The sequence below is a fragment of the Pagrus major genome, chromosome 22 (genome assembly GCF_040436345.1).
Source record: "Pagrus major chromosome 22, Pma_NU_1.0".
NCBI classification, from domain to species: Eukaryota; Metazoa; Chordata; class Actinopteri; order Spariformes; family Sparidae; genus Pagrus; species Pagrus major.
In genome coordinates this window covers 6,487,740-6,506,326 of record NC_133236.1, presented here as the reverse complement: position 1 = coordinate 6,506,326, position 18,587 = coordinate 6,487,740, and the positions used below count along the sequence as shown (strand labels likewise).

Sequence of the window (18,587 nt, the reverse complement as noted above, 5' to 3'; positions counted from 1 at the left end):
ACATCAAAGATGAGTATTTATGGTGAGAAGATCAAGAAGCAGTAACATGAGTGATTAGAAGACATAAAAATTAAAAATACATGAAGAAAATCTAAAAAAATCACTGACCAATTCGACTAGAACAAAAAATGACAGAGGACCTGAAAGTCTTCCTGAAACTAAAAACATTTTTGCCAAAAGACTAAACCTAAAAATGTTACAGTGAGGTGCTAAACTGAACTCTGCTTTACTGACTGGTGGTCCATTCAAACCACAGTGATGACAGAGAGAACGGTGTGCAATGAAACCAGTCAATCGTTGATGAAGACAGAAAAATATTTATTGGTTAAAATTCGCTTTTCACAGATACAATTAAAGACTTTTTGTTTTGCTATCATGCACTTACACTGTACAACAGTGGATCCCCATGGATAAGCATTGTTTGAATAGCTGCAACAAATGACTTTTGCTCCTTTCCTGTCATTGGAAGACATCTGTCACAGAACCAGTCAATGAGACCAGGGGTCAGATGTCCAATAGTATGCACTGTAGTGAATGTAGTGTTATAAAATAAATTAGTAACATGTGTATCAGAAAACTCTTACCACTTACTGTGTGCATCATATTACATCTCTTTCACCAAGATCTCAGTGCAAACGCCATTGTAGCTGATGAAGATCCATAACACATGTAAGTACCGGCAAACTGAATGACAATTTTTAAAAATGACAATAAAAAGAAAACAAGCCCAAATTGCAATTTATCCTACTGTTTGGTGGTGGTGTGTGGAGCTACATTGGCATATATTTTAATATAACTGACTAAATATTAGTCCAGATCTATAAGCAGTCTTCTAAAAACTCATATTTTTAATTGTGACAGCTTGATTTACAGTACTAAATATCTATTTCTCAAGCAGCAATGGTTACATCGAGTCTGAAAAACAAAACAATACCTACAGAATGACAAAAATCATTCTCTCAAATATGTAAAACACAGATAATCATTCTACTGTATTTCTCTACCACCCCCAAAAGATGAAGAAAGAGAAGACACTTGTCGAATCAAAGACAGTAATAAAGCCTTCTTTTATGGAACCCACATAAAAACAGATCAGAGTTTGCTTTGTCACAGCAGCCTGAACCCTCGGCCCTGCCACTCTCACACAGCCTCAATAGACAAAAATAAAGGCACAAAATGAAAACATTACACCACATAAATTCAAAGTTTATCAGGAAACAACAGTCCACACTGACTGACAAATTTACCTAAGAAAAATGTTTATACTGTCAATAAATACAGAGTTCGTGGGGATTAATGTAAGATGTTTACTGTAAGTTAGATATACTGTTTAGTAGTCAATTTTTCATCTTAGTGGTAGGTGTCCTACAGATGCCAAGCAATAAATATTTACTATAACCGATATTAAGCATTCTCCCATAACCCTTACTTACTGAGTAACATACAAAGGAAGTGCCAAGTGGTTATTAATACTTTACATGTATATTTCTTTGTGAATGCGATGGCACTGGATAATATGTCTGTCTTTGTCGTGACTGAGAGACAAAAACTCTGATTTTAATAACAGACAGTTATGATGTAAGTCAAAGCAGTGAAAATGTATTCATAATGTTGATTCCCACATAAATTCATCTATATTTCATGAGCAAACTGTGAGAGCTACTCAATTCAAGTGTGGCTACGAGTCAAACTACCTTTCAATACAAACATGTCTGAGAAACACTCGAGGCCAGTGTGGAATGTTTTCATCATACTTTTCTGTTGGTTATGAGGATGTCTTATTCACCTGCTGCACTGAGGAGCCACTCACAGCTTTATAACAGAGTGCCCACGCAAGAGACCACAATGTTTCTATTAAAGCAGGGGACTGTCCTCACCTGAAAAACAATAGCACTGGTTGTTAAACCCAATTATATGACTGTGATATGATTTTTAAGTGTTCCCAACAAAAGATCGGTTCCAGTTGTTTCATGATGTGGAAGGTGGAAGTAGTGTGACATCAAAGAAAGCAAGTGACTTCAACACTGGAGAGTTCACATCCTGTCTCCAACCAAAACTCACTCATTTTTTTTCATGAATATCCTCAACTATGATATTTAAGTCAACTTAACGTTTGTTTGTTTGTTTGTTTGGGCTTTTTATACCAAACTGTCCATGGCTGCAGTTAGAATTATGTCCTACAATCTGAATGGATCTAGTTGTCTCCACCCTCAACTCACTCCTTCATATCACTCCATATATGGTTTGGATCATCCAGATAAATTAAGGTCTTGGGTCAGGTGAGAGGTTTATTTCTTGCTCTACCGGACTCTACTTTTTTTCATTAGTTTATTTGACAATGCTCACTGATAAACAGAACAAAAAAAGACTGTAAATAAACCAGAAGCCTAAAAAACAAAGATAATGTTCATCTGGCCAGATGTTAAAAAGACACAACTAAGAAGGCAACCTATTGTAAAGCTATGACCACACCTTCAGATCTCAGCTATGAGAGTAGTGAGTAAAATAATGTCACAGATAGAAAGAGTAGCAAAAATTATGAAAACAAGAAAAAACAAGAATTTTCCTTTAATGAGAGCTTGACCAGTGTCACCCTCTGTTCTTGAACTGATGGTACTGGTTCTAAGAGGCGCCTGTTAGACTCTTGCACCGTTCCTGTGACTGTTCTGTTCTCTTACAGCTGGGTTAGCTCCGCTATAAAGTAATCGTAAACATCACTAAAAAAATATTTGCAACTTGTACCTTTGACAGTGTTACATAAGTTGTAATGTCTCTTTGATCGACTAAGAGTCTTTATGCTGAAGACAGTGATCGAGGTTAGTCCAACCTCTTTTATGAATCTATGTGAGTGTGTTTCCTGATTCTCTGGCTGCAGGCACGCATCCCATCAGCCAGGCAAAGGTGGGAGAAGGAAACGGGGCTTACACGTCCAGGTCGTCTGGCCTGGCCCGGCTGCTCATTCGGCTGCTGGCCCGGCTACACGGCCTGGCCTCCATCAGCGCCAGCGGCTGCAGCTCATGTCCTGCTGATGAGGACAGTTTCTTATGCTCATGGGTATCATCGGGGAAGTCAAAGGCTTGTGCATGGGAGTTTGAAATAGTGCTTCCTCCACCGTTCTGGCCGAGCCGGTTCTGCTCGGTGGAGTAGTTGGCCCAGTTCTGCTCATTGGCCTGCTTATTATAATTACGGCATGAGCCAGTTCCTCGCTCCCCTGTGGCCAGCTTGTAGCCTGGGGGGGACATGGGTGAGAGTGGGGCCGTCGGGGAGGAACAGCCATTGTAGTAGGCGTACTTGGCGGCGGACAGGTCTTTAGGGGTGGGGCTCAAGGTGCCTCCACTGGGGTAGAGTGTGGGCGGCTGTTTGCCCTTCACACGATCTTTGATCCTCTTAAAGAACACGTAGAAAAGCTCGATAACGTTGAGCAGCAGGGACACAAGTGAGACCACCAGCATGAAGATGATGAAGACGGTCTTCTCTGTGGGACGGGACAAGAAACAGTCCACCCTGTGTGGGCATGGAGACCTCTCACAGGTGTAGACTGCAGACAGGCTGAAGCCGTACAGCATCCACTGAATAACCAGGAAGCCCACCTCAAACATAGACTTGAAGAAAATGCTGACTATATAGGTTCTGAGCAGGGCCCCTTTCATCTTCACTTTGCCGTGCTCCTCAATGCCATACTTTAGCTTTTTCATCTCAATTTTCTTCAGTGGGATGTCAACATCACCTCCATCATTTTGCACAGCTTTCAGCTCCTCCTCCTTCCTGTTAAATTTCTGTTCCTTCCTGTTCAGATAGAAGACATGAGCCAGGTAGAGCAGCGTCGGGGTGGACACAAAGATAATCTGGAGGACCCAGAAGCGAACGTGGGAGATGGGAAAGGATTTGTCATAGCAGACGTTCTCACAACCAGGCTGCTGGGTGTTACATTTGAAGGCAGACTGTTCGTCTCCCCAGGCTGATTCCACTGCAGTGCCCAGGACCAGGATCCTGAATATGAAGAGGACTGACAGCCAGACCTTCCCCCCGGCAGTAGAGTAGGCTTGGACCTTGTCCAGCAGACGACCCAGGGCACTCCAGTCACCCATTGTCAGGGAGTGTTAGCTGGTGAAAAAAAAGGACAATGTTGAACTTGGAATAATATTCAGACAGCACGATCTATTAGAAATGAGTTCAGGCCGACACAGATGCAGAATAACATATGTACGCTCCAAACAGTAGTTTTGCTTTTTAGCAAAGATTAAAATTCTCAGCATTCCTGACATACTGCATTAATGTGATTAAATCATTGAAGGAGACGAAACTAAATGTTTCATGACGCAAAACACAAGCTAATCCAATTACTGAAAGCAGCAGAAAACACATTTTGGTTCATGCAACCCTGCCCTTTGAGCCCGATGAAGGATGTGAAACTAGGAAATAAAATCTCACTCATTAAGTAAAGAAAATCTTTCGCAAACCTCAAGCATTCATCCGAAGCAAAAAAAAAAGTGCTTCAGATGGAAGAGGTAGAGCAAGTTGGCGAGTCTGTGAATCCTGAACAAAATAATCGGATCATAGACCAAATTTGTGTCGACCCCTCCAATAAAGAACTATGGAGAACATCCATATGTGAAGAAAAGATTGATAATCAAATGCAGTTACTTTGAGTATTTAAATCCCCCACAATCTTCTCTGAGTTTCAAGTGCAGTCATCCACCTGGTGAATGCCCTTGGAAAAAATCCACATTTCCAATATTTCAGTCACATGAGAGGATTCTACCTACAGTACTTTTCTGCTGGACTTTCATACCTCTTTCTCGGGCCGTCAAACTCAAGTCAAGTGAGACCACCTGCTTGGTCTTGGCGCTTTTAGGCTAGTTTAAAAAAGTGCGTCAGAGTTTACACGTTAACAACATTTAAAACTCTGACTCTCTGCTGCTCTTCTTGTGCAGTATCAAAAGAATACAAAGATTTAGACTGAGCTGCGAGCCTCAGTCCTGCAGTTCCTCAATAGTTGATCTCACAGTGCGAGGAGTAGAGAATAAATGAGAAATATAACACACAAAGCGGAATCATCAGCGGGCCGAGCTTATGTGCAGGGCAGAAATACAAAAAGGCTTTAGAGAACAGTGGCAAATCTACTGAACGCTGTTGTCTTAGCCAAGCTGTTCAGACTGAGGTCGCTGGGAAAAAGCTGCTTGGTTGTGCACCAATCTGATAAGTTTGTGCGGCAGAGCCGACACTGTTGCTAAATCTTCTCAGAAGGCCTCTGCTGAGCTTCTCTCTTCAATAGACTGCCTCTCCAGGGCGTCCTGCTGAAAACTAAGTTACACTTTAAATTCACTGTGATTAAAGCCGAGTCGCAGCTAGAGGAATCTGAAGGACTGGGCTCATCCCCTGAAAACTAGTGCCCCCCTTGGTCAAAGTGTACCATGACTGTCTGCTGTAGATGCGGTTTAAAATCAGTTGTCTCAAAGCTGAAGGACAATAGAAAATGAACTCTTATCATTACAGTGAATTCACAAAACACACCGTTAGACAAATTCTAAATTAATGGTTATATTCTTTAAGTCTTCTGGGACTTTCTTGTGGGTCTTTAAGTGGTTACAGTGCAAAAGTAGCAGTGCTCGAAGTGATTTTTAATATCATTTAATGATAAACCACAGACTGTAAAACCATTTTAATCCAGCTCATTCCCTTTGAAAGTTAAAATCAGGAGTCTGATGGAGGTTTGAAATAACTAAGAAGAGCTGTTAAAAGTTGACCACAGATCTTGTGAGGTGATGAAGACAAGCCTACAACCGGTAAAGACATCCTGACCATGATGAAGACAATCTTGACTATGTCTTCATGAGGAGGCTCATGTAGATAAGTAGGAACTTCACTCGAATCCACATGATGCCAAACATGTGCTCTCACTTATAATAAACTGCACACACTGTATCCTATGACCTGGAAAATATACAGAATGCATTGTCATTCTGGAGAAAATACCACCAGTGTCACTATTTAGCCTTCAGGCGTGTCGAACATGAGTAAAAATGGGACTTCATAGGAAGTTGAGGACAATAAGAAGCAATATTTTTCTTGAGTCAGAGAATATCCCGCCAGTTTATACATGAGTGAGTCTGTCTGCTGAAAATGACAAAGACAGAGCAGAACAATAGACTCCAACACAATGACTCTCAGCAGACCCCTCAGATCTGACTGAAATCTGTACAGTGGCTTTCAGTGAGAAGTCTGTTGAAAAATCATCCAAAACTATTAAACCTTCCAGTTTCCTGGTGTCCAGCCGCTGCTGAGCTGCGTGAAGAGAGGAGCAGTGATCTTTAAATATGAGACATCACTTGCCTCATGTTAAAAGTCCAGGGGACAGAGCAGAGCAGAGCAGATCAGTGGTCCACACTGAAGCATAACTTAAAGCCAGCACAACAGCTTCAGGTCGTTTTGACTGGAAAAACGAATAACAGTGGGCTGACGCGTCCAGGACTTCAGCGCGCCCCGTTTGATAAATAAAGAAAAGTAATAAAGAAGCAATAAAGGGAAAAACGGGTTTTCTGTCTCAGCACACAGGCTGCTGCTTCACGTATATGAGCCTAAAGTTTCTTCCTCTTCTTTCTGACAGTTAGAGAAGGAATAAAGCAGAAACAAACTTCAGAAGTTTCAGAAGTTTTTTTTTCTCAAACTTTCTGAGTTCCGCTGCTGAAGTCTGGAGCGCACCGGAGCCTTCCCGACTCTTCCTAACGGAAGTACTGACAGGGAAAAGTTTCTTCAGACACGTTCTGTAAAAAAATACTGGAGAACAGAGCTTTAACTTACCTGGAAAGTTTAGGAGAGAAGGAACAGGAGTCAGAGAGACTTTCTCCGCCTCTTGTAAAAATCACTGTTCGGCGAAGACGAAATCCAGGTCTGGGACGAGGAGAACTGAGTGGACCTGGTCAAAGCTCCTTTATAAGAGTCCCGTCAGAGCAGATGGAGTCACCTGATCTCTACGTCAAGACGAAGCCACTGGTCTGCTGAGAGGACAAAGACGGAGAAGACTACAGGAGCAGCCAAGGTGTTCAGTTCAGGCTTTACTGTTTCATTCAGAACAGATCAGCTGTGCCTTTCTCAAAACTCACTGATGAAAACTTTACACGAGATGTGCCTGTTCACAAGTGTGTTGTGATCAGTGGACCACTGTAACTGAGTGTTTGTAGGCCTGCTCGAGTGTCTACTGCACTTAAAGGGGCACTACGTAGTTTTAGAGAAGAAATTCAAACTCAGAATTTTAATAATAGAGGTAATAATACAAACTAAAAGATATATTTACCCTTTTCCACAAGTGAATAAACACATTTTTCTCAGAGGAAAATAGAGTCCCAGAACACTGTTTGAAGCTAGAATGGTGGCAGGGTCCGCCACACATAAATATAGTAAAACAGTATAAACTGTGTTGTCCTCTAAGGTCAGTTAGTTAATCAGTCATGAAAACAAAGAGTTTGTTTATTCAGTTTGTTTCTTTCTCTTCTCATCTTCACCAAAACTACAGAGTGCTCCTTTACATGACTCCTTTAAAAAGTTACTAGTTACTTTTACTTTACTTGAGTAGGCTTCTTTTTTTCTGCTGCTTCCTTCACTACAATTATCTGACACCTGTAGTCACTCATGACTCATAAAATAGGCTTCGCTGTGACAGGAACTACCCTGTAGTTCACCTCAGCTCCGCCTCAGACCCCTGCTACAGCTCTCACATGAAGCCAACAGTTCAAATAATACACTAACACTCACACTGACATTTTGAAACAGGCCACTCTGCATACTGTATACTTTTGCCATGTGCATTGTGTAGACATCATGACACGCTGCTTATAAAGGAGTATTTTTACAATAAGATATTGATGCTTGGACTTAAGTCAAAGATCTTGATGTGATTGATTGATTTGATTGATTAATGTCATGCACATATAGTGCACAACCCTCATCATGGGTTTACAGGACACCAAAAGTACAGCTGCAGGGGCCAAACAGTTCATTTCATTGCATTACGAATTCCAAATTATTTCGCAGCTGGGTCTGAAACAAAATATTCTGCTTTCTCTCCTGAGCTTGACAGAGAAAATCTGCAATGGAAAAGGTTCCCTACCTGAAGCACAGCTCAAGTTTTTTATAATCACCCAGCCAAAAGACATCAGCATAAATAGAGGACATTTTAGTAAAAAGTATATCTCTAACATCGTCACAGACAGGACAGCAAAACAGGAAATGAACCTCATTCTCCATTTCACCTCGCTCACGCAACAAACACTGGACATAAGTCTGTTTGTGATATTTTGTCCACTGGTGACTGTAGCTAATAACTTGGCCGTTATTTATTTGATTAGCCTAAACGACCTTTCATTGATGAGAAAATAGTTTCTTGAAATAAGACAAAACATTTTATGGCCTTGTGTTCACCTCAAAGGATTTTGAGATTTTTCTGTCAACTTTATAAATTCAAGTTCTTTTTGTCTTGTTTTAAGACAAATATTGGAACAAAATCTCTAGTTTTAAGAAAATTAAGTCTCAAAAGGGCCCTGTGTAGTTTTTGGAGAAGAAATTCAACTCAGAGTTTAAATTTTTACAATATTATAATATTATTAATTATTTTTTCATATGTGAATAACCAAGCTGTTCTCAGAGGACAACAAGGTCCCAGAACACTGTTCGAAGATATGAAGATGGCAGGGTCCGCCACATATAAACAAAGTAAAACAGTATAAACTGTGTTGTCCTTTAAGGTCAGTTTGTTTATTCTGTCATGAAAACAAAGAGTTTGTTTATTTAGTTTGTTTAGGCAGAAAAAAATCAGCCAATGAAGATTTTTCTCTTCTCATTAACATTTCTTCACCAAAACTACAGAGTGCTCCTTTAAGGGCTGCATATAAGAGACAGTTACCTGTTAAGACATGTCTCTTGTTGTTTTGAAGTATTAGTTTGACAACAATAGGCTGTTTGTCTTCACAATGCACTCACAGTGTAATTATAATGTGCTTTTAATGCTTCATTCCGTCATGCCTCCTCTTCTAATTACCCTTTGCTTTGGCTTAAAGTAGAAAAGCCAAGTGTGGTTATGAAGTCTTAAAAGGCCTTACCATCTCTGTAATGACTTTTTTCAAGTTAAATGGTTTAAATACGCTCCCCAAGCAAAACTCCTACAGTCAAATTAAACCCGGTTGACATTGAACCATTCTTATTTTGAGTCTCCCATACTGCACATCCAAGTACACAGCACCACCTAGTGATGGGAAGATTGCAGTGCAGGCTGCAGGGGTATGACGGGGATCATGCTGCACATGTTGTAATGTGACATGGTATTAAACAGGGCTTTACATGTTTTAGGGTTTAACAAGGTCGTTGGCTTATCAAGGGGAATAAGAACAAAAGTGACTGGCCTCATGCTCAAACGCACGCAAACACTCACACACACACATGCATGCACACACACACGCACACACTATTTTAGGAAGTGAGTGATTTTGCTGCTATATGATGCAGCAGCTGTGACATGAAATGTTCATGGTTAAGTTCATGTTCTATTAATTAACTGGTGAAATGAGACAGCATGATGCAATCATAAACTAAATATACCTTGATCCTGTCAATTACTGTTGCTAAATGTATGGATGTTGTTACAGTGTAATAGACGCATGAGGTTTAGTTTGATCCTGGCTAAGAATACCTACTCCTTAAGTGATTTCATTTCAAGTTAAAGCTGCGAGCAGCACTGATCGGGGCCTCGCACGCTAGGTTCTACAGCAGTTGTGACTTTTGATGGAAAGTTTCCACCTTGAGTAGTTCTGTAACAGTGCAGCCCTGGTGACAGTACAGTGACGGATACAGATTCTCTCAGTTCTATTTAGGCTTTTACAATTAAAGCTACTAGTTTCAATAAAAACTTTATGGTAACTAAGTCTTTATTATTCTGATTGTGAACCATATTCCAGTGATGGTTCAGGAGGCAGACACCCTCTCTATGTTCAAGAGTAGGCTTAAAACTTTCCTTTATGATAAAGCCCATAGATAGGGACTGCACAGGCTCTTAGCTATGCTGCAATAGGTTTAGACAGCAGGGGGATTTCCCATGATGCACTCAGCTCATTTCTCTTCCTCTCTATCTGTATTCACTCATGTCTCATTAATGCACGGTACTGTCTTGGTTTCTTCCCTGTAATGCTTTCTCATGGCAGGTTCCCATGGATCGTGGTTGGTCCTGCTGCTGTGGTGCTGCTTGACTCCTACCATCATCACGGTTCATAGTTTTACTATAATCATGTCACAGTTTTTAGTATTATTCATATTTCAACTATTTGGCAGGGTTTGGCAGTAAGGGTTGGCTTTCACAACAGGCTGGATGGGTGCAAGTCCTGTAGCTGTTAACTCTTCATAAACGTCTGACAACTAGTTGACCAATGGTTTGGAAAATCTTTAGCCGGCCCGGCCCGACATTTACTGCAGCAAGATATAACTCGTATTGTCAATACACCTCTAAATATGACATCATATAATAGATTACCTTAGTCCATCATTGGAACCTTATGTACTTGTTATTAACCAAAACCAGAGTGCTGTATCTTGAAGAATTTTTTTTCATTCATGCAATTGAGCAATAAAAGGAAAACACAGAATGCTAATTGGTTATTGAGAATTAATATTATTAATGGCACAGCATGTTTGATAATTAAAGAATCAAGAACCTCACACAATCCAGCTTCAATTATTCAAGTGTAACATAATCAAAATAAAAACAAGCAAACTTCCAAAACTGACATGTATAACTCAATCAACTGTCTTTCTCTTTACTGATCGAGTCCATTTCGACCAGACCTTGAGCAGTCAGAGGGATCAGTGGGAAACCGCCGTACTGGTTGCCCGTGGCCTTCCATTGTGGGTTGGCTGGGCCCTGCTTCGGACTGAGCACATACTGCTGAGCTAGTCGTTGTTTCCTGATGGCTCTGCTCCTGTTGCAGAGCAGGTATATCATCTCTATGATGTTGAGCAGCACCGAAACTCCGGAAACAACAAGCATGAATATGATGAAGATTGTCTTCTCTCTGGGACGAGAAATGTAACACTGTGCGCCGCTGTAATGTGCACAAGGTGACAGAGTACAGTGGAAGTATTGGACCATAAACACGGAGCCAAAGATGTAGAATTGGCCCACAGAGAATCCCACCTCCAGAAAGATCTTGAAGACCAACTGGGTCATGTAAGTGCAAAAGAGGATGCCTTTTATCTTCACCTTCCCTCTGTCATCTGTATACTTGGGCTTCTTCATTGGAGACCCATCAGTTCTGTCCCGTTGCTGCTCCATCATCCTCTTCTCTTTGTGGATGATGTGGACAGCATGGCCCAGGTAGAACAAAGTGGGTGTGGACACAAAGGTGATCTGCAGGACCCAGTAATGAATGTAGGATATTGGAAACATCCAGTTGTAGCAGGCGTTTTCACATCCTGGCTCCTTGGAGTCACAGGAGAACTCTGACACTTCATCTCCCCAGACTTTGTCTGCAGCAGCACCCAGGACAAAGATCCTGAACAGGAAGAGGACGCTCATCCAGATCTTCCCCACCACAGTGGAATGGGACTGGACCTTGTCTAGAAGTGAGGATAGGTAAGACCAGTCTCCCATGGCTGTAAACGAATGTCTAAAGTGGAGGAGATCACACAGACGTCAAAACTACACTTGAGACTAGTGCAAGATGAATTATCACAGAGTCTGCTGTCCTACCAGTTCCGTAGCTGCCATAGACGACACTGAGGTCATGTCTTTGGTATTTTTTCGTGGTTTACGATATCTTAATATATATATATATATATTTGGTAACACTTTATAATATCTATCAATTAAAATAAACAATTATATATAATTAAAATGGCAAATTTATAGTTAGTGAAACTTAAGTTAATAGTTATTTCAGTTAACAAGCAATAAAATATAAATCTACCATTTATTAATGTTGGTTATTATCAAGTGTTACCCATGTTAATAAAAACATTTTTTTTTAGTATAGAATTAAGTTTAAATACGTTTAATAAAACTAAGTTAAAATTGTCCATATTTCTTACTTATCTTCTTCTTCTGTCGGAATTTGAGTCAAGTTTTCATCTATGTGCTGGAACTGATATTTTTTCCAAAGCAATTATTGTTCCTTTCAAAGTTTTATCATTTGATGGGTGGGGGTGGGAGTTAGACCTCAGTATGTCTAACATCCTGGCTACGGCCCTGACACCTACTAATATAAGACCTTACTAAAGGAAAGGAGAGTGAAATATTTAGTGTCTGCATAAAACAAATAGAACTGGAAATCAGAACAATTATACTCTAGTTCAGTGTGAAAGGCCAAGTCAGAAAAACAACACAACTGGTATTTGAATCTGAATTGAAGCCTCTGAACTAACTAACTTTAGCTGTATGGGCTCATAATTTAAAGAGCATTAAGAATTCTCTAAAGAGCCAATTTGTCAATGAATAAAATTTGGTGCTGAAAAAAAAGATGTTTTGGAATGAGACTGCCTTCACAAACAATGTCACGTGTAAGATATATCATGTAGTTTGCATGCCTAAAAATGGCTAAAGGTAAAGTTGTGTGACATCTTCAAGAAACAAGAAAGCAGCAGCATGTTGTTAATTTGACACAGTCCTTCAGATAACAGCTGCTGAGGAGCTCTCTTAAAAACAAGTGAAAGTTTACATTAAGCATTAACAAATTGGATAAATACGTTTTATTCTTAAGTTTATGAGCAGGACAAATACTGAAGGAGTTTTAGCTCTGCTTCAGCCCAAATGTCACTCTTAACAGTTTGATAAAGACACACCCAGCTGTCTCATAGCAATGGCTTTACAAACCCACAAACGCACCTGACACAGAAACAAGTTACTGAATATGTTGTGGCATTGGCAATAAGCATTCACATCAACAGCATGTTCACAAGCAAGAGTTTGAATTCAAGGTTGCAGATACATAAAATGTACTCGCCTGTCAGGCTTCAGTAATTAGGAATTCTTTGCCATGAGCCCATCACAGAAGAGCCGGGATACGGGTGGCAGAAGACGTGGTGCACTAGCCAGAATGATACTTAAATAGTGTTGAGGCTGTGGGTTTGGTCTTCCTGACTCAGACACATACACTTCTTGTTTCACTCAGTAGCACATGTCCTGATTTTGCTGAGTCTGATGAAAAAGCACAGCACAGTTCTTGGAACGTAAGCTCTGACAAACTTTGACAAACATGTGTTATCATAACTCCACAGTGACAAACATATCCTCCCAGGTGTGTCACACATTCCACCCACAATGTATCTGTGTATTCATCTCATAGGTACGCCCTTTTTATGCGAAATGTCATCAGAAATCAGCAGAAATGTTGAAAAGGGGAAGATATGCAATTGCAACATGTTGCTGGGACAACAGGGATGTATTTAAGCACGTAGCACGATGTCATGGTGGGAAGTATCAGACAGGGTGTTTTTATGGGAGGAGGGTATTTTAAGGTTAGAAGCGTATTCCATTGAGTCAGATGTTTTAAAATCCCTGACTGGAGATGAGAGGTCACTTCACGACTGAGTATGATAAATAAAACAAAAGATGTTTATTCCACTCAAAATGTCTACATGCATTCCACATACACACAGCGGCTGTATACACACTTGATAGCTTATTGTTATAAATGTTTCACATTGTAATAACAAGAAGCTTTCCTTGCTATAACACCATACTTTTTATCTTACTTAATATGAAACTTTTCTCATGGTTATAGCAGAAAACAAAATACTTTTTCATGACATTATCTCGTACTGATGTGAAATGTTTCCTATTAGAACAATATAAGGCGTCACGTTATAGCTCAGTCGAGGCCTTGACACAGCAGCTCTTGGGGTGGCCTGTGTTTTCTGGCAGCAGATCCTGTGAGTCCTCCAGACTTCAAGGTAGAGCCTCCATGGATGTGTAGATGGTGTAATTGACCTTGTGATACTAAAGGATAAATAAATGGTTGGCACAACATCTCCCTGTTGTTCTGTATTCATGGTCCATCCATCATATCTAATGTAATTCTTGTTTTTATGTGGGGGGTACAATGTGCAAGCCAAAACTTCATCCACGGTGACTGGTTAAGGATTTTGGCCGATGGGACTGGGAATATGTGGGCTCCTCTTGTGGCAATTCAAAATAAATCAGGAAATAAAAATAGCACTGCAAGTTAAAAAGCCAGATGGCTTTGTCAAGACACTCATTCATGATATTCACCATCATACTAATTCATGATTATCCTGATAATGGAAATTCACCATGATCAACTTATCCTGAGTGTTTTTATCCCAATCTGGGATAAAATTGTATATCCTCCCATCGGCCAAGTTTATGTTTACATTGTCACATGTCCCACGGTGCAAGGACCCTCTTTAAATGCAAAACATTTTATTCTGTCAATGCCAAAGTAAATCACTTTTTTGAGGGGCTAAACATACTGAAAACTCATCAAACTGCAGAAAAATTCAAAAGCGGTGGAAATTTAAGTATTTTATGGTTTTCAGCAACGGGTGCAGCAACATGGCTGCTAGACCCCTCAAATGCAGCTCCTGGGACTACTTTCAGCAACATGTACCAAATGTGGTACACATGTGTATTGCACTTAGACCTACAAAAATGTCTCCTGGTGCCATGATCTAAACGCAACAGGGAGTAGGCCATTTTGAAATTAGGGCTCATTTTTAGGAATTTGCACATGTTGTACTTTAATAAACCCTTTAACCTGATCGACTTCAAATTGTGTCAGACCAATCTTAACACCTTTGCCATTAAAGGTTATTAAAGGCTTGAGTTTTTACTGAGGGGTATTAAAAAGGAAAAGCTGAACTATCACATTGACATCAATATTCAGACCCTTTACTCAGTACTTAGCTGAAGCACCTTTGGCAGCGACAGTGTGAGTCTTCGTGGGTACCTGGATCTGGGGATTTTCTGCCATTCTTCTCTGCAGATCCTCAAGTTTTGCCAGGCAAACTTTCACACAGCCATTTTCAGGTCTCACTCAAGGACATTCACAGAGTTGCAACTCCTGCGTTGCCTTGGCTGTGTGCTGAGTCATTGTCCTCTTGGAAGGTGAACCGTCGACACTCTGAGGTCCTGAGTGCTCTGGACCAGGTTTTCATTAAGGATATCTCTGTACTTTGCTCCCTCCACCTTTCCCTCAACCCAGACCAGTCGCCCAGTCCCTGCTACTGAAAAACATTCCCAAAGAATGATGCTGACACCACCATGCTTTACTGTTGGGATGGTATTGTGTCCTTTAGGTGCTTTTTGCTAACTGAGGACAGGCTTCTGTCTGGCCATTCTGCCATAAAGCCCAGATTGGAAGGCTGTTGCAGTAATGGTTGTCCTTCTGGAAGTTTCTCCCATCTCCACACAGGATCTCTGGAGCTCAGCCATCGGGTTCTTGGTCACCTCTCTTACCAAGGCCCTTCTCCCCTGATTGCTCAGTTTGGCTGGGCGGCCAGCTCTAGGAAGAGTCCTGGTTGTTCCAAACTTCTTCCATTTAAGAACTATGCTGTGCTCTTGGGGACTTTCAATGCAGCAGAATCTTTTTGTAGCCTTCCCCAGCTCTGTGCCTCGTCACAATCCTGTCTCTGAGCTCTGCAGGCAGTTCCTTCAACCTCATGGCTTGGCTTTTGCTCTGATATGCACTGTCAGCTGTGAGACCTCATATAGACAGGTGTGTGCCTTTCCAAATCACGTCCAATCAATTGAATTTACCACAGGTGGACTCAAGAGAAATGGGAGGCATCTGAGCTGAATTTCAAGTGTCATAGCAAAGGGTCTGAATACTGATCGATGTGATATTTTAGTTTTTCTTTTTTAAGAAACGAAAAAGGAAATTATTCTGTTTCCGCTTTGTCATTACGGTGTATTGAGAGTTGATTTGGGGAAAAATGTATTTATGATTCCACTGTACTCTACACTTTTACTGGAGAAAAGGACGAGGTATTTCAACACTACTGAGTCACAGAGAGTCATGTGGTTCGGGAGTGTGAATGTGTCAGTCAGCATGATAACGCAATGTCAGCCTGTATTTTAAGAGGGAAGTGAGAGGAACCCCAGTTACAGAACGAGGGCTGACATAAGAAGGCGGCGGTCATTACTGAGGTAAGAACAGTTCTTACATTAAGAAAAATTAATAATGTACAAATATTTTTTTTATTATTTATGACTTTGATTTAATTTGAAAACCATGATGTTGAATTCAATTAAACAATTTTATTTCACAGGTCTCGGGAATGTTTGATTAATCAGTCTAGGATAGCAACATGTTTTGTTATGAAATGCTACAGCACATGTGAAATATGTCTTTAACTGGAAGTGTTAAGTGTCGCGATGGTGTAAATATAATCACCCATGTAATTACATTTAGACTATATTATACAATGCAATAATACTGGATTGGAGGCTACAGTAATATTAGCATTGGTGTAGGTAAATCATTGTTTGTTATCTTCACTCTTCATTATGTGATATAAAGTATATTTGCATATGTGTATGTATGTGTGTATATGCTTTAAATTTTTATCATCATTTATTTTATTTTTTTTGCATTCCCATTAATCAAAGCAGCATCATCCAAAAATTTGCAACATCTTTCCTGATAGAATATCAATGTTGCATTACAGTGATTATGTACATTTTGAAAATGAGGTTACATATGTGTAAAATGTGCTACACAACTAAAGTTGCCTCACGTTGACCTGATTTTATGCCTTCATATCTACCATGTCCTTGGTCCACTGTGTATTCATCATTGCTTTGTTTTCTCTTGTAGTCTGGCATCATGGGGGAGTGGTCCTTTCTGTCTGCCTTGTTGGACAAGGTACAGTCACACTCCACTGTGGTGGGGAAGGTCTGGATGAGTGTCCTTTTCCTCTTCAGGATCTTCATCCTGGCTGCTGGCGTAGATAAAATATGGGGAGATGAACAGTCAAACATGGACTGTAACACACAAAGCCCCGGCTGCAAGATGGCTTGCTACGATCGATCTTTCCCCATGTCTCACACACGCTTCTGGGTCCTCCAGATCCTCTTCGTCTCTACACCCACACTCATCTATCTGGGCCATGTCCTGCTGGTGATTCGCAGAGAGAACAAGCTGAGGGGACGCATGGAGCAGAAATTTGGTAAAAATGGGATGGTCAAAGCTCCAAAGTATTCAGATGAACATGGCAAAGTGCAGCTCAAGGGCATCCTGCTGTTCAGCTACATGCTGCAGCTGCTGTTCAAGATCCTGCTTGAAGTTGCATTCATTGTAGGCCAGTACTACCTTTATGGCTTCATACTTATGCCTACTATGATTTCATTTCCCCACTACCCCTGTCGGGCACCAGTAAACTGCTTCATAAGTCGTCCCACTGAGAAATCCGTCTTTATTGTCTTCATGTTGGCGATGGCCGTCCTCTCTGTGATCCTCAACATTGTGGAGATGTTCCACCTAATGATCTCCAGGATGAAGGAGAGGAAAAGGAGGAACAGTGGCCCATTTACCTCTGAGATGCACTGTGTCAACAAACCAATACACAATTTGACTGAGACAGTTACACATTGTTGAATGACTGCGAACCGAGATGTTCAGCTGCTACACATAACCTCAGGCTAGTCTATCTGTCCATCTATCTATCTATCTATCTATCTATCTATCTATCTTGTGATGTGGAGTTGTCCTTGTGTGAAACTTAAAGAGACTTCTGAGTTTACAGTTAAAGTTGGGGAAGCTTTAAAGGTTCAGTCTGTAGGATTATGTGTTGGCCTGCTCAGCAGTGTTTGACTGCACTTGTTGCTGGAATGCACAGCACCACTCCAGGCAGCATAGAGAGGAGAAGATATGTGTAATAGTGTTAAGACAAGTACATCCTGTGTGACTCTGCAGGTAACGCTGCTTTGCTCCGGCCAAATCCCTGATTATTTCCTTGTAAGCTGACCTAACCCACCCAACCCACCGGTCACTTGGTTGGTCCTGCAGGTTATGGATCAACCCATGTATCACTAGTGGCTATTAAAAATATAACAAACTCACACACAGTGTTGCCAGATTGTGTGATTTTTTATTGCATTGTGTGGAGTAAAATGGGCTTGGGCAGGTGGACAGGCAGGTTTTCCAAGTTTGCATTAAAAAAGTGTTATATTACAGGAGCAATTTGTAATTCCCAATCATATTAGGGCCAGTACTTCACATCTTCTCAATGTTTAGTTCAAACCCTTTTTGTGATTCATTTTATGTATTTGATTTATTTTCAAAATTCATTACTGCAAGTTGTTAAAATTGTAAAGACTGAAATAATTACTGCTATGTATGTATTTTCTCATATATTCACCATTCCTCAGCTGCATTGTTGCATTATTTTCTGACACAATATGTAAATAAAACTTTTGGAGGTATACGTTGATACTAAATTCTGAGACCCGCTCATTCTTTTAGTGGAACAAACACAGGTCTGTGTAAGCAGGCCTACTAAACAACCACTGTATCTACATTTGAATAATGCTGGCACAAAATCCTTTCCAGCAGGCTGAACTGTTTCATTTCAGTTATTGCCAACACAAA

The 18,587-nt window shown here is 40.6% G+C and overlaps 3 protein-coding genes across 3 annotated transcripts; 1 reads left to right on the top strand and 2 right to left on the bottom strand.

Moving 5' to 3' along the window:
• Positions 1-297: 297 nt before the first annotated feature.
• On the bottom strand, positions 298-6,862 carry gja1b (gap junction protein alpha 1b). The gene is made up of 2 exons (XM_073493413.1): positions 6,802-6,862; positions 298-4,104 (listed from the first exon to the last, which is right to left on the bottom strand). The coding sequence occupies exon 2, from the start codon at positions 4,086-4,088 to the stop codon at positions 2,922-2,924; it is 1,167 nt and encodes a 388-aa protein (XP_073349514.1). The 5' UTR covers positions 4,089-4,104; positions 6,802-6,862; the 3' UTR covers positions 298-2,921.
• Positions 6,863-10,634: 3,772 nt separating this feature from the next.
• On the bottom strand, positions 10,635-13,068 carry LOC141018133 (gap junction Cx32.2 protein-like). Its single transcript, XM_073493029.1, has 2 exons — positions 12,981-13,068; positions 10,635-11,648 (listed from the first exon to the last, which is right to left on the bottom strand). The coding sequence occupies exon 2, from the start codon at positions 11,630-11,632 to the stop codon at positions 10,784-10,786; it is 849 nt and encodes a 282-aa protein (XP_073349130.1). The 5' UTR covers positions 11,633-11,648; positions 12,981-13,068; the 3' UTR covers positions 10,635-10,783.
• A 3,067-nt stretch (positions 13,069-16,135) lies between these two features.
• LOC141018461 (gap junction Cx32.2 protein-like) lies at positions 16,136-18,410 on the top strand. Its single transcript, XM_073493445.1, has 2 exons — positions 16,136-16,144; positions 16,815-18,410. Exon 2 carries the CDS (start codon positions 16,824-16,826, stop codon positions 17,592-17,594), a length of 771 nt encoding a protein of 256 aa, XP_073349546.1. The 5' UTR covers positions 16,136-16,144; positions 16,815-16,823; the 3' UTR covers positions 17,595-18,410.
• The last annotated feature ends 177 nt before the right edge of the window (positions 18,411-18,587 follow it).